This window comes from Cucurbita maxima, unplaced genomic scaffold (genome assembly GCF_002738345.1).
Source record: "Cucurbita maxima cultivar Rimu unplaced genomic scaffold, Cmax_1.0 Cma_Scf00022, whole genome shotgun sequence".
NCBI lineage: Eukaryota > Viridiplantae > Streptophyta > Magnoliopsida > Cucurbitales > Cucurbitaceae > Cucurbita > Cucurbita maxima.
Window position 1 is genome coordinate 1,968,466 of NW_019272038.1, and position 24,312 is coordinate 1,992,777.

At 37.2% G+C, this 24,312-nt stretch overlaps 3 protein-coding genes and 1 long non-coding RNA gene across 4 annotated transcripts; 3 read left to right on the forward strand and 1 right to left on the reverse strand.

Annotated features, from left to right (window-relative positions):
- Nucleotides 1-824: 824 nt before the first annotated feature.
- Nucleotides 825-6,531, forward strand: LOC111496254 (cytoplasmic tRNA 2-thiolation protein 1). Its single transcript, XM_023146632.1, has 10 exons — nt 825-1,030; nt 1,664-1,778; nt 2,129-2,271; nt 2,426-2,545; nt 3,618-3,730; nt 3,812-3,904; nt 3,987-4,027; nt 4,587-4,653; nt 4,760-4,871; nt 6,034-6,531. Exons 1-10 carry the CDS (start codon nt 929-931, stop codon nt 6,208-6,210), a joined length of 1,083 nt encoding a protein of 360 aa, XP_023002400.1. The 5' UTR covers nt 825-928; the 3' UTR covers nt 6,211-6,531.
- Nucleotides 6,532-9,986: 3,455 nt separating this feature from the next.
- Nucleotides 9,987-22,727, forward strand: LOC111496387. Its single transcript, XR_002720446.1, has 3 exons — nt 9,987-10,003; nt 11,203-11,213; nt 22,657-22,727. It is a non-coding gene; the product is annotated as an uncharacterized LOC111496387 (long non-coding RNA).
- On the forward strand, nt 17,039-19,352 carry LOC111496155 (pentatricopeptide repeat-containing protein At2g33680). Its single transcript, XM_023146479.1, has one exon. It carries the CDS (start codon nt 17,039-17,041, stop codon nt 19,169-19,171), a length of 2,133 nt encoding a protein of 710 aa, XP_023002247.1. The 3' UTR covers nt 19,172-19,352.
- On the reverse strand, nt 20,495-21,546 carry LOC111496317 (glutathione S-transferase F10-like). Its single transcript, XM_023146724.1, has 3 exons — nt 21,321-21,546; nt 21,177-21,225; nt 20,495-21,085 (listed from the first exon to the last, which is right to left on the reverse strand). Exons 1-3 carry the CDS (start codon nt 21,471-21,473, stop codon nt 20,625-20,627), a joined length of 663 nt encoding a protein of 220 aa, XP_023002492.1. The 5' UTR covers nt 21,474-21,546; the 3' UTR covers nt 20,495-20,624.
- Nucleotides 22,728-24,312: the final 1,585 nt, after the last annotated feature.

The following is a 24,312-nucleotide window of genomic DNA, read 5'->3' on the forward strand; positions in this document are numbered from 1 at the left end:
TTTTTTTGAAAAAATTAATAATGTGGGCTGGTTCTATTTTCGACCATTGGTCTCGACACAGGTTAATATAGAGGATACTTTCGTAATTTGGTGAATTGACCGAGCTCAAACGTGACTAAAATGTATTTTTAGTGTTGAAGTAATAAAAATGTGTTTAAAACTTACAGATTCGCAATCGATACTAGTTAATAAAAATGTACTCGACATATTTTATTGCGATGGTTGAGAGTCAGATAGTAGCTATAGAAGGTGATTGACGGAAGTAGACCATAGAGATTTTCTAGCCCCGCTTGATGATCGATGAATAGATGTGGACGATTGGTGATCTACGTGGAGCAATCGAAACAACATTAGATTGCCCCAACGATGAACGTGAACAAGGGATGACAATGGTCATAGTGATGGTAACTATAATTTTGGGTCAAGTGGGTTTGGTAATTATAATAGCCACTGCTATAAGATATTGTCTTCTTCGAGCTTTTCCTCAAAATTTTAAAACTCGTTTGCTATTATAAATAATGTTCCGTTTTCCTCCCCAATTGATATTGGATCTCACAATCTACCCGTTCAGAGCCCAACGTCCTCGATAGGACTCGTTTCCTTCTCTATCGATGTGGGACTCTCAATCCACTCCTTCAGTGCCCAGTCTCCTCGCTGACTCATCGCGCGATGTCTAGCTCTTTGATACCAATCTATCACGATTCAAGTTTCGAAACCTCGAAAATTGTGTCGTGAGTAACCCTTCCGAATCGTACTTATTCAGAATAAATGTTACATTAATAACGCAACACGTTTATATGATGATTATAAAAGTCCTAGCTAGGGTCGTAACTCCCTCCGCCTCCGAAATAATTGGCTTGACACCTTCGTTAACCGTAAAACCCGAGCTTTCATGACCTTTCGGCACCAATAAGCCATCAAACCGACGATGGAAGAAGCCGGCGCCAAACCTAGGAAGGGCGTCTCCTGCCTTTGCTGCATATGCGACAACAGGAAAGCTGCTCTCAAGAGGCCAAAAACCCTGCAACAGGTTTAATTTGCTTCCCGTCTTGTTTTTATTCTGATTTCTTCTTATTTGTTTCTCTGTTAGCTATCGTCATACTTGCGTTAATGATCATCGGAAACCATTGAAGAATCAGGAACCCTGGTTTCCATTCATTTAATTAATTATACAATGTGGTCTAAATGTTATTTTGGTCAGTTTGTTGTATTGTAATTCTAATAGAATGAACAGATTAACTATAGCGTTATGAAAAATCTTGCCATCAAACGAAGGATTTAAGCCGATGAATTTCATATATCAATACTTTTAACTCTCCGCTCATTTGTAGGCTTGAAAATCTGCACGAGGTCGAACTAGTGGTTATCTATATTAATTAGGGAGGAAATAACTCTACAGGGTTTCAAACACACGATCTTCTACTCGCATACCATGTTAAATCTTTATTGAACTGAAAAGCTTAAGTTGATGGGTGAGATTCCCCATCGGTTGGGGAGAAGAACAAACATTCTTCATAAGGGTGCAGAAACTTCTCCCAAGAAGACGCGTTTTAAAAACCTTGAGGGGAAGTTGGAAAGGGAAAGCCCAAAGAGGACAATATCTGCTAGCGGTGGGCTTGGGCTCTTATAATATCTTACATCACCATGTTTATTGCTTTTACAGATATGCAGAGAATGCTTCTATGAGGTCTTTGAAGAGGAGATCCATCAAGTTATTGTGAAGAATCACTTGTTCAGACCAGGGGAACGCATTGCTGTTGGTGCCTCTGGTGGAAAAGGTGGACACAAATTCTACTTAGTTCTAAATCATTCTAAATCTTCAAGATTATGTGAAAGGCCTTGTTCCTGTTATTTATTGTTGCTATGTGTGCTTGTGGGAGTCTCTTTCTTTTTTGATGTGCTGTCACGCTCCCTTCCCTTCTACGGACAAACGGGCGAGTCCTTGACTCTATTCCCGATCGGTTAGGCAAGCGGTTTGGCTTGATAACAAAGTCAACTCCAACAATTTTTTTTTTTTTATATTCTCTCATACAGGGAAGATAATTTTTGTAGATGTCTTTTGTACTATTTTTGGTTTAATAGTACACGTTCCTATTATCTTTACATTTACTATTGCCCATTTATGCAGATTCTACTGTTCTTGCATATGTGTTATCGGAATTGAATCGGCGGCACAATTATGGTTTAGACCTCTTTCTTTTATCAGTTGATGAGGGCATCACTGGATACAGAGATGACTCTCTTGAAACTGTGAAAAGAAATGAAATTCAGGTGAAAGGTCTTTCTTGTCTTGCTTTAGATATATTTTACTGTTTCCTTATTTCTTGATTTCTCTATGATTCTCTCTACGAGCTATAATATTATGACAGAAACAAATAATTTGTATGGGAATCGTCCATTCTCACTTTAATTATTCATTTTTCAGTATGGATTGCCACTACAAATTGTATCATACAAGGATTTATATGGATGGACAATGGATGAGATAGTGAAGATGATTGGCTTAAAGAATAATTGCACCTTTTGTGGAGTTTTCCGTCGGCAGGTGTGAAACAACTACTCCTGCTATGACTTCACAGTATATTTTCTGGCATTGTCTACATTGTGCATAGTTTCTTCCATGGGTATAGCAAATGTCATTTGAGGCTTACTTTTTATTCAACAAAATTACGGTATCCAAGTTAGGATATGATGTTGATACCGCCCCAGGAAAAGAAAATATAAACAAAATGGCCAGGCTATGGTGGTATTATAATTCTGAGCTGTGTGCCTCCTCATGGATCGAGTGCTTTTATAATTTGTGTTACGCTGTTAGTTAATTGCAGGCCACCCTGTCTTGACATAGGTTTTGTGTGTTTCCATTAAGGCTTATGGCCTCCTTTCTCATGTTTGATTTACTTGTGAACTATCACTAGGGGTTTAGGTGGCTTAGTTGTAAACAGAATTGATGGTTCGATTGAATTGTCAGTTTGGTTTAGCAGTTTGATGAGTCATTGTCGAGTCTTTGGGTTGGGTGGTGTAACAGCCCAAGGCCACCTCTAACAGATATTGATCGCTTTGGTCCCTTACGTATCGTCGTCCGCCTCACGGTTTTAAAACGTGTCTGTTAGGGAGAGGTTTCCACACCCTTATAAGGAATGCTTAGTTCCCCTCTCCAACTGATGTTGGATCTCACAAGTAGGGTTGAACCATGAAAATTTGGTAAGGGGACTCATGAAGGGCTCGGCTGCTAGGCTATTGATGTTTTATCATTCAATTGGTCAGTTGACCCTTAAATGAAACTAACCAATTTTCGTCTGCTTTTACAATGTTGTAAACCAAAAGTGACCAACATACACCAAACCAACCTAAGGTCAGCTTTATTGGTATCGTTGTTTTAGTTTGCACCTTTAATTATCATGCAATCATATTCTCATTCTTTTGTGGCAAGCACGGGAAGATACATAGTAATACATAGTACTAAGATGTCGAGACGTAAAACCAGCCATAGAAAATCAATTAGATAGACGTTACTCCTTCGTGTCTGCTAATTTCATGTATAAATGTGATGGGTACTATGAATTAAGATGTGTATTCCGCATTATTTCATTGAAGTAATAGATCTTTTTCGCCTGAAGGCTCTTGATAGAGGTGCTGCACTGTTGAAAGTAGACAAGCTTGCCACCGGACACAATGCAGATGACATGGCTGAAACGGTTCTGTTGAATATATTACGAGGCGACATAGCAAGGTATTCTAATACTACGAGATCACTTTCAATCTCTTTCATTTTGAACTGAGATTAGACTGAACCAATGCTTCGATTTTATAGATTGAGTCGATGTACTGCTATAATAACCGGTGAAGATGGACCGATTCCAAGATGCAAACCTTTCAAGTACACATATGAAAAGGAGATAGTTATATATCCTTTTATTGTAGTCTCATACTTCTTAAGCAAGTGTTTGTTTTTTGTGCTAGTTGTAAAACCTTAACCAGATATTCACGTATGCTTATTTTAAGAAGCTCGACTACTTCTCCACCGAGTGTAAGCGTTTCTCATTTTAGCTGTTCTTTGTTTTCTTATTTTCCTCACATTTCTGTGTCTTCTAAAAATGATAATAAAGTTGATTAGATTCAATTTTGTTGCCATAAACTTGGTGTCCTAATGCGTTTAGTCAACTATGAAATTGAATGGTTGAACAACAAATGATCTATCAAAAATACATTATCAAGCATGAATTCATCGATTTTAGGTTCCAAAACTAGTTTTGTCTAGGATTGACTTCTGTGAGATCCCACATTTGTTAGAGAGGAGAACAAAGCATTCCTATAAGGGTGTGGAAACCTCTCCCTAGTAGACGCGTTTTAAAACCGTGAGGCTGACGGCGATACGTAGCGGGCCAAAACGGACAATATCTACTAGCGATAGGTTTGGGCTGTTACAACTTTTCATTGTTCTAAAACAATCATTTTCTTCCGTGGTGCTATCGTCTGAGGAGACATGTTGACGTTATAATAACTTATGCTCTTTCACTTTATTATCATTTTTAGACTTTAGTTTGTTCATTTCCACATTCCTTTGAATCTTTCTGTTGAAATTGTAGGCATTTATTCTCCTAATGCTTATCGTGGTTTCGCTCGTGAATTTATCAAGGACTTGGAACGAATCAGGTTTCAATTCACCTCGTCATTGCTTGACAAATGTTTATTCTTCTCATTGCTGACAAGGATTGTGTTCCCTATTTTTTGCTCTCACTAGTTATGAACACTGTTGCAGACCTAGGGCCATTCTCGACATCATTAAATCGGGCGAGGATTTCAGGATTTCCACTTCGACAAAAATGCCCGAGCAAGGGACATGTGAACGATGCGGCTACATTTCAAGCCAGGTGTGCTTTGCTCTCATTTTACCTGATAACAAAAAATTGCCAAGATGGACCTAGCAGGGGTTATTCACTTCATAGCTATAATGCATTCCTAATAGATATACTCAACTTGGTTTGAGCCAATATTATCATCTGAATCTGGTCATACAGCTGCACCTCCTCACTTGTCAGCTGTATGTAGATTGTTTACTACTCGCTTGATCTAGAGGTATTTGCGATCTGCTTTCGTTTACGTTTACGTTTTCTGTTCCTCACCATTCCTTTTGAAACTCATTGTAATAGCCCAAACTCATTGTTAGTCGATATTGTCCTCTTTAGGTTTTTTCTTTTGGGCTTCCCTTCAAAGTTTTTAAAACGTGTTGCTAGGGAGAAGTTTTCACACCCTTATAAAGAGTGCTTCGTTCCCCTCTCCAATTGATGTGGGATCTCACAATCTACCCCCTTCGGGGCTAGCGTTCTCGTGGGCACTTGTTCCCCTCTCCAATCGATGTGGGATCTCACAATCTACCTCTCTTCGGGGCTCAACGTCCTTGCTGGCACCCCGCCCAGTGTCCACCCCATTGGCGGCTCTGATACCATTTGTAACAACTCAAACCCACCGCTAGCAGATATTATTATCTTTGGGCTTTCCCTTTTGGACTTCCCCTCAAGGTTTTTAAAACGCGTCTGCTAGGGAGAGGTTTCCACACCTTATAAAGAATACTTCGTTCCCCTTTCCAACCGATGTAGGATCTCACACGCATCAATTGAATTTTGTTTACAAGAAACTGCAGCTACTCTATGTGATATTTGCAAGATCCCACATCGGTTGGAGAGAGGAACAAGACATTCTTTATAAAGATGTGGAAACTTCTATCTAGCAGATGCGTTTTAAAACCTTGAGAGAAAGCCTGAAAGGGAAAGCCCAAAAAGAACAATATTTGCTAGGGTGAGCTTGAACTACTGCAATATATGTCCCCAATCCCCTCATTTTTCTGGTAGATCGAGTTCATTTTACCATATAGTCATGTTGTGTGGGACTAAAGCATTGCTATTGGTGAATTAAAACTGTGTTCAAATAATGAACCATTCCTGTAGATTTCTTCCCCAAAGTAAACCTTTTACCAACTTACTTTCATATAATTGGAGATCTGAGCATCTGTTATCTTTATTTTACATAATGCAGAAATGGTGTAAGGCATGTGTTCTTCTCGAGGGCCTCAACCGAGGTTTGCCGAAGTTGGGTATTGGGCGGAGTCGAGGTCTTGACAACGAGACGGAGAAGAGGGAAATGAAGGGAAGAAGTAGTGATGGACAAACGAGAAGCATTGAGAGCAAACAGTGTGGCACTCTGGACTTCTGAAGCTTTTCTGCATTCTAAGCTGTAGCAATGGTTATCAAATATCAGATGAAAACCGAGGATTTATCGAACAAGAATCGGCATGCGTTAACGACATTCTTCGTTGCTTCGGTTCAATGATCTCAGCTTCTGTTGAAGATAAGAGAGATGCAAATGGAGAAAAAGAAATAGATCGGCAGACCTAATACACACTGAAAGATATTATCATTACCTAGAGCCAAAACTTGCACCATACCTAACTTGTGGATATGGTTCGTTTTAATTTGTTATGTATTCTCATCATTCTCGTGATTATAAATCTATTCAAGAGAAGTTTTCACACCCTTATAAGGAATGCTTCATTTTGGGAGAAGTTTTTACACTTTTAAGGAAAATTTTCAATATTTCTTTCCCCTCTCTTACGATATTGATTCTGTAATTTGCCTATAGAATTTGCGCTCGATTAATGATAGTCAAACTACTAATGGGTCGGTAAAATTTAAAGAGTTGACTTTGTTGTTCATCATTTATTAACTATCTAATCATACAATTAGTGTGCAACCAATCACAAAATGTAAGGAGAGAATGATTAATTCAACCTTATTAGAGAAATCAATCATTTACTCAAATAGTAATTACATAAATTAAAGCAAAAGGCTCCATTTTTCTAAAATAATTAAGGAACAAAAATAAATAAAAAATCATTATTATTAAACTCATTTTGTATTCATTTTTAAATGTAAAAATGAGTGAATAATAAGCCAAAAAAAAAAAAAAATTGATTAGTAAAATTATTTTAATAATTTGACTTCATTGAAGTAAACTAACTAACATTTTCTACGTATCCATCCTAGCCATTTCATATTTTGTTCTTACTCACGTGAGTCATAGTATAAAATTCTCAAAATTGAGCTACCGAAAAAAAATACAGATAGTAACTTTCAATTATTTTGATCATCAAGAATGCTCTTGTTCGTATGTGGTTAAGATTCATTCATATACACCTTTTTTACTCGGGTGTCATCCGTCACATGCTATAGCTGATTTTCAGATATCTTATTCACAAACATTTTAAACAAAACTCCAAACTAAATGACCCATATTGATCATACGTTTTAATACTTTTATCATATGAATTTGATAGTAAAAAGCTTTCCATTTCCCATTATTTTGTTCTCCAAAAAAGTATAGACCAAGAAAGTAAAAGAACAAGCATCATCATCGGAGCTGGGCTAGCTGCAGCCCCGCCGTAGCCGCCGTCGTATTGGGTCGCCGGCAAAAGCAAAAACTCGCCTAAAGAATCCTGCTAATGAGATATTACTAAGATTAGGTTAGAGCAGCAGCAGCAGCAGCATGGGGTTTGTCAGGCTTTAATCATCAGCCCACGTACATAAATCAATGCCTGCGTCTTAATAAATATAGGGACAATCAAAATTTCAACTAAAAATCTGGTTTTTACTGTTTAATGGTAAACTTCCATAACTTTCAACAAAAACCCAACATTTTGAAAGATTCCGTTAGGAATCACGGATCTCCACAGTAGTATGATATTGAACGCTTCTCCAAGAGACCTCATACTAATGGAGAAGTATTCTTTACTTAAATTAGCCGATGGGCTCACTCTCAACAATTCTAGATGAACTTTTTAAAACCCATGATACTATGAAACTCACAAAACCCATCAGAAATTCAAAAAAAGAAAAAAAAAAAATTTTTGCTGATGGGTATGGAAGCTTCTCTATAACCTATACATTTTAGGTAAGTCGAGAAGGGAAAGCCTGAAAAAGACAATATTTGATCGTGAGGGTGTTACAAAGAGGAGCCGAACAGAGCTCAGTTGGCAGTATGCCCACCTCCAAAATGAAAGAAGGAAGTGTTTTTGGATGTTTCGATGGAGAAGGAGGTGGACAGAATGCCAATAAATTCTGTTGGAAACCCTTTGAGAAACCCCCACGAAGCTTCACAAGAGACAGCCATGGAAGAACAAAGAAACAAGGAGATGGCAAGCATTTAAGAAGGAAGAAGAGGAGAGAGAGTCAATGCTTGTGGTGGGTGTGTGAGTAATTAATATAAGAACCCAAAACAAATAATATCTGCTATCGTGACAAAGCCAAACACCGAGTAGTGTATTAGCGAGAATGCTGGCCTCCAAGGAGATAGGTTTTGAGATCTCACATCGATTGAAGACTGGAACGAAACATTTCTTATAAAGGTATGAAAACCTCTCCTTAGTCCATACATTTTAAAATCGTGAGTCTAACGATTATATGTAAAAAGGTAAAACGGACAATATGATATCCTAAAGAGAAAAAGTTGGGTTTACTTTGGATAATTAAAGTGTTTTGTTCATAGAAAAGCTTCTTTCCAAGAGGAAAAAGAGTACAACGTTGTAAAGTTGAAGGTAGCTTTTAAGCGTGTTTTGTTTGAAGTAATTTTATGTTAAGTGATCTGTCAAGAATTTTCTTCAGATGCATGTGAGAGAGGACAAAACATGCTAGAAAAACTCGTGTTGGTCTGTGAGGATAATCATTACTTTTGAGAAGCGAAAAATAGGTAACGTGATCATGTAGCGGGGAATGTAGAGGAATACCTAGGTCATTAGTACGTCAAAATAACAGTATTGATAGTACCCAAAAAACAAGGTTCAACAAAGTTGATTAATGTTTTAAAAATTTTGTGTTTATGCAATTCAACAAAGTTGAGATACCTATCGTTCTTAGTCGAAGGGCTATTTCAAGATGGTTGGAGGCTTCTACAATGACGATAACGAGTCCATCGAAAACAAGAGAGAAGAAGAGAAGGGAGCATTTAGTCAATAAACCGACACTCGACTATCGTGAAACTTCCGAAACTAAATAGATATATTTCAAATATTTGCATAAAACTTCAAAATATACAAAAAAGTAGGTACCAACCCACATAGCACTCGTGCCCTTTTCGAGCCTACTTTTTACATGCCTTTTTCCATGACTTTATATATTATCTCACCAACATAAAATTAAAAAGAATAAACTTTTACATACAATTTCAACCCTATATACCACTTTAAAAACAACTTTTTTGCACATTTGTCTTGACATTCATGATTAAACAAATACGTCAAACAACGTCAAATGCCGATAACCGTTCATGTTACTTGGCATAGCTCTCTCATAAGCTAGTTATAAACAGATGTAGTTCGAGTAAACATGACTCGTGTTGGTTTGTGGAGATAATCTCCATTCTTAGAAACAGTTTAAAATAAGCCAAGTAGATAATATGATCATATTGCACAGATGCATGAGAGTACTAAGATCATCAAGTGTTGAATCTGAATTTTGAATTTTGGGTATGAGACTTTACTGTCTAAGAACCCCTTTATAAGTTCGATACGCTGTAACGTTTCCTTACGTTCACGACTCCCGTGGCAAGATCTTGTCTATCTAACAACCTAGCACTTGAGTATCACCTTTACACTACGAGAGCATCTCAACTTTGCCCAAATATAGGTTTAGTGGCCTACACTGACTTTTTGAAGCTCAAGCAGTCACCATTATGTATGGAATCCTAGGAAATTCCTTGTGCACTTTCTAGTGGAGGGAAAAAAAGTCATTTAAATCCACTACTAGTATATATTATCTTCTTTAGACTTTTCTTCGGGGAGACGTTTTCATACCTTTATAAGTAATGCTTCGTTTCTTTCTCCAATCTATGTGGGATCTCACAATTCACCCTTCTTAGTTGCCAGTGTCGGGGTATGATACCATTTGTAATCACCCAGATCTACCATTAGTAGATATTGTTCTTTTTGAGGTTTTCCTTTTGGGTTTCCCTCAAAGTTTTTTTTTTAAACGTGTCTATTAGGAGGAGGTTTCCACACCTAATCACGCTATTTAACTATTCTTAAATACCAATTTAAATCGTTCAACATGTTTGATCATTCAAAATAAATTTGTTCCGAATCAATTATGTTTAACTTTAAAGGAAAATAAAATACAATTTGTTGATATAGATATAGTAACTATTAATTATTTCAAGTTTTTTTCATTTGGGTCCTTCTTATTTGAATCTCGTGTCGATTCGTTCATGTACCCTCGTACTCCAACATATTTATATATATATATATATATATATTTCCCAATCAATGGTGTGATCTAATTCAAATGGAACAGACATAGCACAAATATTTAAACCAGAGAGCATGGCATGGCATGGGTGATGGCTGGTGGGTGGTGGGTGATGGCTGATGGGTGATGGCAGGGCAGCGAGCAACTTGAAAATGGATGTTCCCTTTTGTCTATCGATGAGTCGCACTCATCACTCTCACAAAACCCCACGCTTCTTTCTCGCTATCATTGCCTCTTCTAAAAGAACAAACTCCCACAGCATTACACTTTTTGCATAGATTTGTGTGGCTTTGAAAGCAACCTTTCATGATGTTATGTGTATGGGTATAATTGTAATACTACCTGACTAGCTCGATATCGATCACGAGCCGACCTACATTAAGGAATTATTTACAAGAGAAAATTTTTAATATGAGATCATAAAGAGTATATATGTTTATATTACTAGAAAAAAAATTTAGTACCATGAAAGTTTTTTCTAAGCTACTTATGAATACAATGAGACAGTGTTTGTGTGACAATTGTTCTAACCCAACTAACATGTTGGTTGTGAGAAATTTAAACGTCACGAACAACGTCAGCGTATTTTCGAGCCTTAGAGTAGAAATGTTTTAGAAAAAAACAAATATCTTATTAAATGGGCATTAATTGAATGGTCCTTATTACTTGAAAATTGCATCCATATTCAATGTAGCATGTACTAAACATAGTGGAGGAGTTTTTTTTTGGTTAGACGGCTCACAATCTATCCTGTTTGGAGGTCTACTGTCACAATTGCGGTTTCTAGGCAGTAGATTTGGTGATTTTGCGGCACTCGAGTGAGTCAAATCTACTTCGAGTCACGTTGTCTACGGTCGGAGAACGTGAATACAAAGCTCGAGTCTCGATTTCAAGAGAAGATTTTAGATAGCGGGGAGAGAGGTTTCGGAAAAAGAGTTTTGAAAGCAAGAGAGAGAGAGAGAGCGGTGTTAGATAGCATGCAAGCAAAAAGGCAACAACAACCGCTTAAAGAGTATATAACTTTTCGGGTAAGGAGAATTTGACATCTAGTCACAACCCCTACAGCACATTTTGAAGCATTTCATGTCAACCAAGCGTAGCAAAGACATCGCCGAAACGTCATACTCTTAAAAAAAACAATAAAGAAATAATATAACATGAAAGCAGTAAAAGAAAGCAATAAAGTTGTACAAGGCAAGGGTTTCGGCGTGTCACGGGCATGCGGCCATGGGCGACATGCCTTGGACAAGCATGACCGTGACATTCAGCGTTCACGCTAGTACACTATCCAGTGACTAGCTCTGATACCATTTGTAATGACCTAAGCCCACCGCAAATAAATATTGTCCATTTTGGCTCATTACATCTTATTGTTAGCCTCATGGTTTTAAAATGTATTTTCTAGGAAGAGTTTTTCACACCTTTGTAAGAAATATTTCGTTCTCCTCTCCAACCAATGTGAAATCTCACAAATTAACACTGAGATCATATAAGATTATTCATGTCCATTTTACACTAAGATTATTCATTTAATGATAGTACATATGAGTATGTTACCTTAAATGTGAACGACATAGCATAACGAGTTAGAGATGAAAAGTGGGGATGTTTGGGCATCAATGGAGATGGGTATTAATGGTTTTAAGACTTAAAGGTTAGCTTCCCAACCAAACCTAATGACAAATTTAATGAATGTTTCTGGCATCTCAACGATCACACTACGAACAGGGAAAAACCCATATGGCACGAAATCAAAGCTTGAGAAGAGATGTTGGGAGGCTGTGGTTTGGAGTTATTCCCATTATTGTTTAAGGTACACACCAGCTAGCAACCCGTCTGCACCGCTCAAGCTGTTGCTATCAAACTCCCAACAATTCCCCCACTTGGCACCACATTGGGTATCTAAGCTTTTACACATTTTTCTTGGTATGAAATGATAGAGATTGAGGTGAATATGAATCGATTCGTAAACCCTAAATTTTTTATTGGTTAAGTTAGTGATTCGAATAACTCGATCATGATTCATAATTCAATCCGACCTAATTTTTTGTTCTTTTTTTATTGGGTTAGATTTTCGTTGCTAGTTCCTTAAATTATTTTTAAAAAATTGTGTTTTTATTCTAATAACTAAAATTTCATAAAATTCAAATATTACTCCTATCCGTTACAAACTTCAAATATTTAAATATTCTTAATTTTTGTAACAAACTCTATTTTTGAATTACGATCAAAACAAAGTTTCTAATTGGTTCAACTCAACTCAAATTGGAAAAATAATTTAACCCAATCCAACTCTTATAGTTTCTGTTGGGTAAGTTTAGTTACTTGAGTTGTTGATCATACGATATTTTTAGGTTTGATATTAATTTAACCATGCTAAGACATTTGTAGGTTTTGATTTTCCAAACCAGTACCGTCGTATTAAAAATTGATGAGTAACAGCTCAAGCCCACCACCGCTAGTAGATATTGTCCGCTTTGACTAGTTACTTATCGTCATACGTTTCTACACCACCGCTAGCAGATATTGTCTGCTTTGAGTCGTACGTTTCCACGTCTTTATAAGGAATGTTTTGTTCCCCTCTCCAACCAATGTGAGATTTCACAATCTACCCCTTAGGGGCCAACGTTCTCGCTGGCACACCGCCCGTTGTCTAGCTCTAATATCATTTGTAATAACCCAAATTCACTATTAGCATATATTGTCCACTTTGGCCCATTACTTATCACAGTTAGCCTCACGATTTTCAAAATGGCCTTCTAAGGAGAGGGAGAGGTTACCCGACCCTTATAAGAAATGCTCCATTCCTCTCTTCAACCAATATGGGATTATGGGATCTCACATAAAGTATATCTTATATGAACGTGTAGTACATTAGATTACAACGCTCGCAATAAAGTAAGTTTAGCTCAACAATAAATACATACGCTTTCAACTTTGAGATCAGAAATTTGAATCGTTTGATTTTGAACGTGAATTGATTGCAATTGTAAGAGCAAAAAGGGAAGTTAAAAGCACCTTTATTCCATTGGTATATGTTCTTTAAAATGGCATTCAAGAGTTAGCTGCATTTTCTCTTGGCTGTCCCTTTCTGCCAACTAAATCCCCTTTTAATTTACATCTTTATTGAACTTTTTCTCTTCTTCTTCTTCTTCTTCTTCTTCTTCTCCTCCTTTCTTCTTGGCATTCAAATTCGACTTTAGTTTGCTTTGGACTCAAAATTCAAACGCCCTTTTCTTGTTCTTCCACCCTTTATCTTCTGCCATAAAAGCATTTGCCTTCCCTTTACCAAACAAATAACCTAACATAAAAAAGTGTACGTATTCTCATCATTGTTTTTTTAAAGCTCGGGTTCAAATCATCCACTATTATTGTAATAGCCCAAATCGATCGCTCCTAGATATTGTCTTTTTTATCTTGTTACATATCGTTGTCAGTCTCACAGTTTTAAAACACGTCGGTTAGAGAGAAGTTATCATACCCTTATAAGGAATGGTGGTGTTGATGTGGGATCTCACAATCCAGCCCTTGAAGCCAAGCGTTTTCGTAACCGTCCAAGCCACTGCTAACTTATATTGTCCGCTTTGACACATTACGTATCGTTGTCAACCTCACGGTTTTAAAACATGTTGGTTAGAGAAAAGTTTTCATACCCTTCTAAGGAATAGTGGTGTTGATGTGGGATCTCACAATCCATTCCTTGGGGTCGAGTGTCCTCGTTGGCACATTGGTCAATGTTTAACTCTGATACCATTTGTAAGAGTCCAAGTCACTGCTAACATATATTATCCGCTTTGACCCGTTACGTATCGTTGTCAGCCTCACAATTTTAAAACACGTCGGTTAGAGAGAAGTTTTCACACCCTTATAAGGAAGGGTGGTGTTGATGTGAGATCTCACAATCCACCCCTTAGGACCGAGCGTCCTCGTTGGCACACTGGTGAGTGTTTAGCTCTGATACCATTTGTAACAATTCAAGTCACTACTAACATATATTGTCCGCGTTGACCCGTTACGTATCGTTGTTAGCCTCACGATTTTAAAACGCATCTGTTAGGGAGATAAGGAATGCCTCATTTCTCTCTCCAACCGATGTGGGATCTCACAATCCACCTCTTTCGGGCCAGCGTTCTCGTTAACACACTACTCAATATTTGGCTTTGATACCATTTGTAACCGTCCAAACTCACTACTAGCAGATATTTTCTACTTTGACCTGTGTCATCAGCCTCACAATTTTAAAATGGTCTCCTACATAGAAGTTTCTACACCCTTATAAAGAATGTTTCGTTCCTCTCTCCAATTGACGTGAGATCTTATAACTACAATCTCGATTGAATTAAGATCTTACCCACATCATTTCATTCATTTGGATCTTGTTTTTTCTACTATATTTATAAGGGTTCAACCTAAACATGAGAAGTGGAGAAAAGGTTAATGCTTTTTGTTTCTCTTTGCCTTTGAGCGACTCAAAATGGTCACCTTTATTTTCCTTCTTCAACGCTCTTTCTTTCCTTTTACAAAAAGGCATGAGCGTCATGGTGCGATGATGGGGAGCACTCTTATTTCTACTTGCAGAGGAACCACTAGGCATCACATACAAAGATCTACTACCGGAAAATCTCCTCTTTGATATCACTTTCAAATATTAAATTAATAAGATCAAGTGAGTAGCTATCAATATTAGCTCAATGATTCGTATGATTTAGGTGGGGAAATCTCTCCCTAACATACTCATTTTAAAACTGTGAGGTTGACAACTATACGTAATGGGTCAAAGCAAATGACATTATAGAAATTCATACACGAGACTTTTTTTGTGTGGCATCCAAGTAAAGGAAGGGCACGTAAATGAACCGATACCACATTCAGAATGATCTTGAGCACAGGACGACTAAGAAAGACTTAAAAGAATTGGAAGTTACTACCTATACTAATAAGATGCACAAGTGACTCAATCATAGGAATTTCAAAGTTAATCGTATTTTACTTGGAGCAATTCTATGTTGAGTGATTTTTTAAAACTTTTACTCGGAAGCATGTGAATAAAGACAAAACATGTTAAAACGACTCGTGTTAGTATGTAGGAATGTTGCACGGGATGTAGGAAAATATCGGGACGACAAAATGTCAAATTCAAATTCTAAATTCTAAAGTTAATACAAATTTTGCTAACATGAAAGACAGAAGAAAGAGATAAAAAAAAGGCGAGGCATTAGGGTTTGGGTGGCCATGGCCCCTATGGCGCAGGTCAATGGGATGGGAACCCACCATTAATAATGATTGTGAGCTGCATAATGTGGACCATATACATACATTTATTCCAATAAGAATTGAGAGAAATAAAAGCATCTCATAATTTTTCATACCAATTATCATGCCCTACCTTGCTTTATCTTTCTTGTTTCTCTACATTAAAACCATATTATATACCAAAATTACAGAAATTTATGCATAAAAACTTTGGTTTAAGAGCTTGGAAACCATTTCATAAATGATGAGGAAGATTACGATCGATTTTATCATATCAATTCATTCATTCACCCCATTATATAATTATTACCCCTCAATGTGTTAGCGTGGTAGAATAATTATCTCTAATTTGGTCCACCCCATAAGTTTTTTACTATGAACCTTTATGCTTCGATCTAATAATGTCGTGTTTCGAGGTTTAAAAATGGTTAAACAGATCTGTAAACTTTCAATTTCGTGTTTTTATAGGGTTTCGAAGAGATGAGATATACCTTGAGACCGTGCAAAGCTAACTAGAAACTTGGAGGATCTGATCCGAACCAGACGAGAAATTTTCGTTTAAATGAGGAATGATAAGACGTTATTGGTCAGTCCTCTATAGGTTTGTGTCCCTTCCTTTATGTGAGTTGGACCTGCCTTCGGCTTGCTTACTTCCGACTCTTTAGCCGTTTGACAATCTTACTTTTTTTTTTTAAGGATGGTCTGAACATTGTGTGAGAGAGAAGAAAAAACAAAAAAAAAAAAAAAAGTGAAGGCCTAGCATTTATTTTGCGAGATTTGCAAGCCGGCCCAATTTAATTTGGGCTAAAAAGCGGGCCGAAGTTCGAAGGCCGACCCAATTGAATATGGACTAAAAAAGCGAGCCTAAGTTTGCAGGCCGGCCCAATTTAATTTGGGCTAAAAAGCGGGCCTAAGTTTACAGGCCGACCCAATTGAATTTTTGCTAAAAGCGGGCCGAATTTTGCATGTAGGCCCAACTTAATTTGGGCTTAAAAAGCGGGCCTAAGTTTGCAGGCTGGCCCAATTGAATTTGGGCTAAAAGCTGGCCGCGTTTGCAGGAAGGCCCATTTTAATTTGGGCTTAAAAAGCGGGCCGAAGCTTGCAGGCAGGCCCAATTTAATTTGGGCTAAAAATGCCGGCCGAAGTTTGCATGCCGGCCCAATTAAATTTGGGCTAAAAATACAGGCCAAGTTTGCATGTCGGCCCAATTTAATTTGGGCTAAAAAGCGGGCCTAAGTTTGCATGTCGACCCAATTTAATTTGGGCTAAAACTGCGGGCCGAAGTATGCAGGCCAGCCAATTGAATTTCGGTTAAAAAAGCAGGCCGAAGTTTGTAGGCCTACCCAATATAATTTGGGCTAAAAAGCGGGCCTATGTTTGCAGGCCGGACCAATTAAATTTGGGCTTAAAAAGCGGGCCGAGGTTGCGCAGCCCAATAACAAATGGCATAATACTGAATCGGTTGCGCCTCATTTGAAATTGAAACAGAGTTGATGAGTCTTCATCTTCTTCCTCAGCATCGCGCCCTCTTCAATTCACTCTTACGGTACACAAGTCACAAAGATTTTCAGAAGGGCAAGGCCATCCACGCTCATCTTCTCAGAATTGGTTCAATCTCCTCAGTTTACCTTTCTAACAGCCTTGTTAACTTGTATGCTAAATGCGGAAGCCTTGTGAAGGCCAAGCTTGTCTTCGACAGTATAACCAACAAAGACGTGGTTTCATGGAATTCTTTAATCAATGCCTACTCTCAACAGGGTCCCGTTGGATCTTCGTTTGTAATGGAGCTTTTTCAGAGAATGAGGGCGGAGAACACTCTGCCCAATGCCCATACTTTTGCTGGGGTTTTCACGGCTGCTTCAAGTTTATTCGAAACTTTAGGTGGCTTACAGGCCCATGCGCTAGCTATCAAGACTTGTAGCTTTTATGATGTTTTTGTTGGCAGTTCGCTTCTTAATATGTATTGCAAAATTGGGTGTTTACTGGATGCTCGTAAGGTGTTCGACAGAATGCCGGAGAGAAATTCTGTTTCGTGGGCTACTATGATTTCGGGGTATGCAATGCAAAGGAAGGCGTTTGAGGCTTGGGAATTGTTTTTATTAATGTGCCGTGAAGAGGGAATTCATAATGAGTTTATCTATACCAGTGTGCTTAGTGGACTGACGGTTCATGAACTTGTTGGCTCTGGTAAGCAAATTCATTGTCTTGCCCTTAAAAATGGATTGTTATCGATTGTTTCTGTAGGGAACGCTCTTGTTACAATGTATGCTAAATGTGGGTGCTTAGATGATGCACTTAAAACATTCGAATTGTCTGGTGATAAGAACTCCATTACATGGTCAGCTATGATAACTGGCTATGCACAAGCTGGGAACTCGCATGAGGCTTTGAAGTTGTTTTCTAATATGCATTTTAATGGGAATAAGCCTAGTGAGTTTACTTTTGTTGGGGTGATCAATGCTTGTAGTGACTTGGGTGCTCTGGGAGAAGGGAAACAAATGCATGGTTATTCCTTGAAGATGGGACATGAATCCCAAATCTATATAATGACAGCTTTAGTTGATATGTATGCTAAATCTGGAAGCCTAGTTGATGCACGAAAGGGGTTCGATTACTTAAAAGAACCGGACATTGTTTTGTGGACGTCCATGATTGGAGGATATGTTCAAAATGGTGAAAATGAAACTGCTTTGACTCTGTATTGTAGAATGCAAATGGAAGGGATTATGCCAAATGAGTTAACCATGGCTAGTGTCTTGAGAGCATGTTCAAGCCTTGCTGCTTTAGAACAAGGTAAGCAAATCCATGCCCGTACAATTAAGTATGGATTCAATCTAGAAGTTCCAATAGGGAGTGCACTTTCAACCATGTATGCAAAGTGTGGTAGTTTAGAAGATGGGAACCTGGTGTTTAGGAGGATGCCAACTAGAGATATTGTGTCATGGAATGCAATGATATCCGGTCTTTCTCAAAACGGAGAGGGTCTTAAGGCCCTTGAACTCTTCGAAGAGATGCGACAAGGCCCGACAAAACCCGACTACGTTACTTTCGTGAACATTCTTTCTGCATGCAGCCACATGGGATTGGTGGAAAGAGGTAAGGTCTATTTCAAGATGATGCTTGGTGAGTTCGGCATCGTTCCAAGAGTCGAGCATTATGCTTGCATGGTAGACATTCTAAGCCGTGCTGGTAAGCTACTGGAAGCGAAAGAGTTCATAGAATCTGCGACAATTGATCACGGTATGTATCTATGGCGTATCTTGCTAGGAGCGTGCCGAAACTATCGAAATTATGAATTAGGAGCGTATGCAGGTGAGAAACTAATGGAGTTAGGTTCAGAAGAATCGTCCGCTTATGTGTTATTATCTAGTATCTATGCTGCATTGGGAAGGTCTGATGATGTCGAACGGGTGAGACGGGCGATGAAACTTCGAGGGGTGAATAAGGATCCAGGTTGTAGTTGGATTGAATTGAAAAGTCAAGTTCATGTGTTTGTAGTTGGCGACCAGATACATCCAGAGATTGTTAATATACGTGTAGAGTTGAGAAGATTGAGCAAACATATGAAGGATGAGCGTTCTGAATCGCCAGATGATATAGATTCTATGACATTACCAGCTCAATGATTGAATGATTGAATGATTGAATCTGGCTCGCTCTGAGGAAGCATTGTTTTTACTAACGTTTGACTTCACCGAATGCATTTTTGATAGTAACATGTTTTGTCCTTATTTTTCCTGTTAGTTATTTTAGAATAGGTGATTGAGTGAGGCTTAAAATTTTCAATATATTTGATTCTTAAATTTTTGCATGGTAAACACTCAAATCAGTGTTAGTGTTAGACGAGCACGACTGTCCACTATGATATGATATTGTCCACTTTGAGTATAAACACTCGTGGCTTTGTTTTGGGCTTCTCTAAAAGGCCTCGTATTAATGGAGATAGTATTCCTTGATTATAAACCCATGATTTTCCACTAAATTAGCCGATGTGTGACTATATTTTGTTCGACATTCGAGGATTTTATTGGCATGGTTAAGTTTAGAGCATGACTCTGATACTATATTAAATGAATACGACTCTCCACAATGGTATGATATTGTCCACCTTGAGCCTACGCTCTCATGGCTTTTATCATCCAACAATCAGTACTCTCAATGCTTCCCACTATGTCCCAACCTTCTCTCCTCCCACGGCTTCCCACTATGTCCCAACCTTCTCTCCTCCCACGGCTTGGAGATGCAGGGTATCAAACCTTATACCTCTCGCATGCAAAGCGAACGCTCTACCATTTGAGTTAAATTCCAGTTTGCTTGGTGTATTATATTTTATATATTAAATTTTTAAAATTAATAAAAACCCACCATAAAGTTTTGATCTTTTTGCCATTTTTGCAATTGGAAGCTCAAATTCGAGGGAGGAAGAATCCTTACACGGCATCGAGTATGAGGTGGCCGAAAGTGGCGAAGAATAGCTGATACTGTCCTCTTTGGACTTTCCATGTAGAATAAAACAAAACATTTTTACAAGGTTGAAGGGAAGCTCGAAAGAAAAGGCACAAATAGAATAATATCTACTAACAGTGTACTTGAACTGCTCGCCCAAATCGATTGAAGAAAGGAATGCATGTAAGTTCCACGTGCCAGTGAGGACTTAGAGGGTCCCACGTGCCTTTCGGGCCCAGATCGATTGAAAAAAGGAATGAGTGCCAGTGAGGACACTAATCCTCGAAGGAGGCTTATTGTGAGATCTCACATTAATTGAGAGAAGAACGAAACATTTTTTATAAAGTCTCTAGCATACACGTTTTTAAAACATTGAAAGGAAACACGAATCGAAAAGCCCAAGAAAACGAAGAACATGCCTATATTAACAAGACTGTTTCTTCTTTTTGTTATCGGTTAATCAACATAAAATTGTAAGAACTTTGGTGGAACAAACAAAACTTGTAAAATAAATTTGATTGAGAGGGAGAAATTCAAAGACTAATAGTTATAACTCTTAATTTTTATTTAGAAAACGAAGAACACTTGACCGTTTATTATCCCCAAATATTCGATCAAATGCAAAAACAAAGCTCATGAAGATCCCTGCTTCTGCATTTCAACCACCTCCTTCCAAGATTCCCGCCCGGAGATCTCATTCCACCACCGCTCCACGTTCTTCCTCGACGTGAAAAGCTCCGCCCTATCCGTCAAATTCACTAAGTAATGTATGTTAGGCAAGTGAGAAAGATCGGCCAACGAGAACTCATCTCCGGCCAAATATCGGCTCTGTTCCAGCCTCTGCTCGTACACATCAAGCACCTTCGACAGCTTCTCCTCGCTTTCCTTAATCGCCTTCTCGTCCTGTGGAACATTCATCCTCGGCGCAAAAATCAATTGAAAACCTAGAATCGTACTCGGCGGATTGAAGCTCTGCCCCTCCGCTTCAATCCATTGATCGATCGAAGCTTTCTGTAACTGATCAAGTCCGTACAGTCCTTTATTCCCCTTCTCCGCGTGCTTCTCGCAAACGTATCGGCAGATTGCTCTTGATTCTGCGCCGAATCGCACAATCGGAAACGTTAGGGTTTGTAATCGATGAACAATTTCAAGTTTAAAATAGCGACCGAATCGAAGATCAATTACCGAAGAGGGAGATGCTTTCGTCTTGAAACGCAGGGACTTGACCAAATGGCTGTTGAATCAGAAATTTACGAGTAAAACGAGAGTTGAATCGGAAATTTACGACTAAAACGATAGTTGAATCGGAAATTTACGACTAAAATGAACCTGAATCTTGAGATATTCGGGGCTCTTGTGCTCTTTTTTCGCCATGTTCACCGGCGAGATCTGAAACGGGACATCCTTCTCGAGCAGACAGGCGAGGACTCTGGATACGGCAGTGGATAACGGTGGTCCGAACACATTCACCGGCGTCGCCATTGCTAAAGAAAGAAGAGTAATGGATGGGTTTAAGTTTCTGTGTGCTGATTCTCACTTTTAATCTTATCTTTTTCTATATAAAGTAATATTTTGAAGAACATGCACAACAGACACGCGGATGAACAAAAAATTAATGAATGTTTTAAAAAATAGTTAATTTGAGATTAGTATTTAAACTAGTAATATTAAAATTTAATTATATTAGAAATTATGTTAGTAGATGATTATATATATATCAATTTATTATGTTTTTTTTTACAATTTTTAATAAAAAAAATATATTAAATAAATAAAACTTCTAAAATAATTATATATTTTTTTAAAAGAATAATAAACGAGAAAAAAATTACTCGCAGGAACTCCGGTAAATTATCCGTGGGAAATATAATTTTATTAAATAACTATATCAATTCTTTACTAAAATTATTAGTTAAATGGGTATACAAGTAGGATTATTAATTAATTTAAGATTAGCTACTCCATAAAAAAAAATAATTATAATTATAATTAATTATTCGGATTATTTATAGTCAATTAATTATTTATTGGAATTAATTTTGACTAACCCATTTATTAATATATCATAATTTTAAAATATAATTATTTGACTCAAAAATTAAAATTAGAGACTTTTACTCCACTAATTTAATAACCTGACAAAAATCGTTGTATAAATAACAAATTGCTAAATTTAGAGAAAATCAATAAATAAGCCATAGTATTTTAAATTTATTAATTTAAAATAAAAATATTTAATTAAAAACTTAAAAGGATATATATCTATTAATATTAATCAAATATAAATAGCATTTGAATTTGATAACGAAGATTTCAATTAGTATTTAAAAATTAAGCCCTCATTCGTCACTTACAAATATATCAATTAATTATTTTTAATAGTCGAACTCTTTCAATTTACTGATATATTTATATTGATGAATATTTTAATATTTAATCTTATGTAAATCGAGGCTCGATTCTTTTTTTTTTTTTTTTTTTGAGTCCTTTGTTTGACATTAAAGGATTTACAAATCTATTGGTGCAATTAAGTTTAGGGCATGACTCTGATACCATGTTAAATGAACACGACTCTCCACAATGGTATGATATTGTTCATTTTGAGCATACGCTCTCGTGGCTTTGTTTTGAGCTTCTCTAAAATGCCTCATGTGAATGGAGTGAGTATTTTTTTTATTATAAATTCATGATTATTCTTTAAATTAGTCGACGTGGGACTTTCATTATCCAACAAAGTTAACCTGACTAAAAACGAGCATCTCTTTATGACTATGTAAGAATAAACGAGAAATTAAGACATTTATTATGAAATATATATATTTATGGTAATATAATATAATAAAAATTAAGAGATATTATTATAAAATCTGTAGAGACAGCCAATAACAACAAATTTTACTGAAAAATAATAAATGATGAAAAAGAAAAAGCCAAAGACGACCAACAACCTAGAAGTTAATTGATGACACACCCCTAGAGACTTCCAATATTTCTTTCTTCCCCATTCATTTAATGATTTTACAATCTCCCCCCTATATTTTTATGATATTTCATAACCTAAAATATTGTTTAAAAAAAATTATATTTTTATCATTTTTCTTAAAAAATGATTAAATAAATAAGATTTAAATCTATAATCCATAAGATCCGATTTTGAAATATGGAGCTACGAAAAGTTCCTATAAACGAGAGGTGCATAAATGAATTGAGATCACATCCGAATTAGAGCATTCACGAGGACTGATGGCTAAATAAGGCTTAAAACAATTGAAAATTATCACCTATACCAATAAGGTACACCTTTTTTTTCGGTGTCTTAAATGCATATAAAATGTTGAAAGGTCTTGTATTAGTCCGTAGGGATAGTTTTTATTTTTAATAACATGATCATGTCGCAAAAGAATGTCGGGAGTTAGTATAAGTAGTAACTTTCAATTCTTTTAAATCTTTCTTAGGTATTATAGTCTTAAGATTGCCTTGATTCAAATGTAATCTCGGTTCATTCATGTACTCCGTTTTTACTCGAGCGTATAGAACATATAACAGTCAAAGTCCACCGCTAACAGATGTTTTCCTCTTTGAATTTTTTTTTCCGACTTTTCATCAAGGTTTTTAAAACACGTATGCTAAGGACAGGTTTTTATACCCTTGTAGATGATGTTTCGTTTCTCTCTCAAACCGATGTGGGATTTTGCAGACCATCTTGTCCCTCTATAAAAGACGACAACAAAGGCAAATGAGAACATAGGAATCAAAGAAGCCATTAACTCCTTAGGGTTTTCTTGATGAGTTTGAATATCATCATCATCCATGGCTGCCCACCCTTCTCTGATACCTCATTGAATGCATTTGGTCCTTTTTGGAGGGTTTTGGTTGTCCATTGCCTTTAATGCTATCCTTCAAACCCTAAACCCTTTCTCCCTTAAATCTCATCTTTCTTGCACATTCCCCACTCCCACAAATCCCTACTTCGCCTCTCTTTCTTCTTCTTACAATAAGCCATTTTGCGAACGAGAATACCCGATCGTCTTCGTTTAGCTTGAAATAGTCGTTCTGATATTGGCCCGGTTCACTCAGATTGATACCTACAAGTACAATTACGCTATCGGTACGTCGTGCATGTAGTGGGTTTAAACTGTAGCTGAGTTTGATTGAGCCGCGCCAATATCTTAGCTGCTCTTTCTTCATTGCTTCAAAATTTAAGTGTCTCGTCCAAAGATATCGAAACCCTTTTGAGGTACTTCTACTTTTTTTTTTCTTATTTTTCGTTTTCTTGTTCATCTAAATTTGAAGATCTGATATGTTATGACTTTCAAATTAT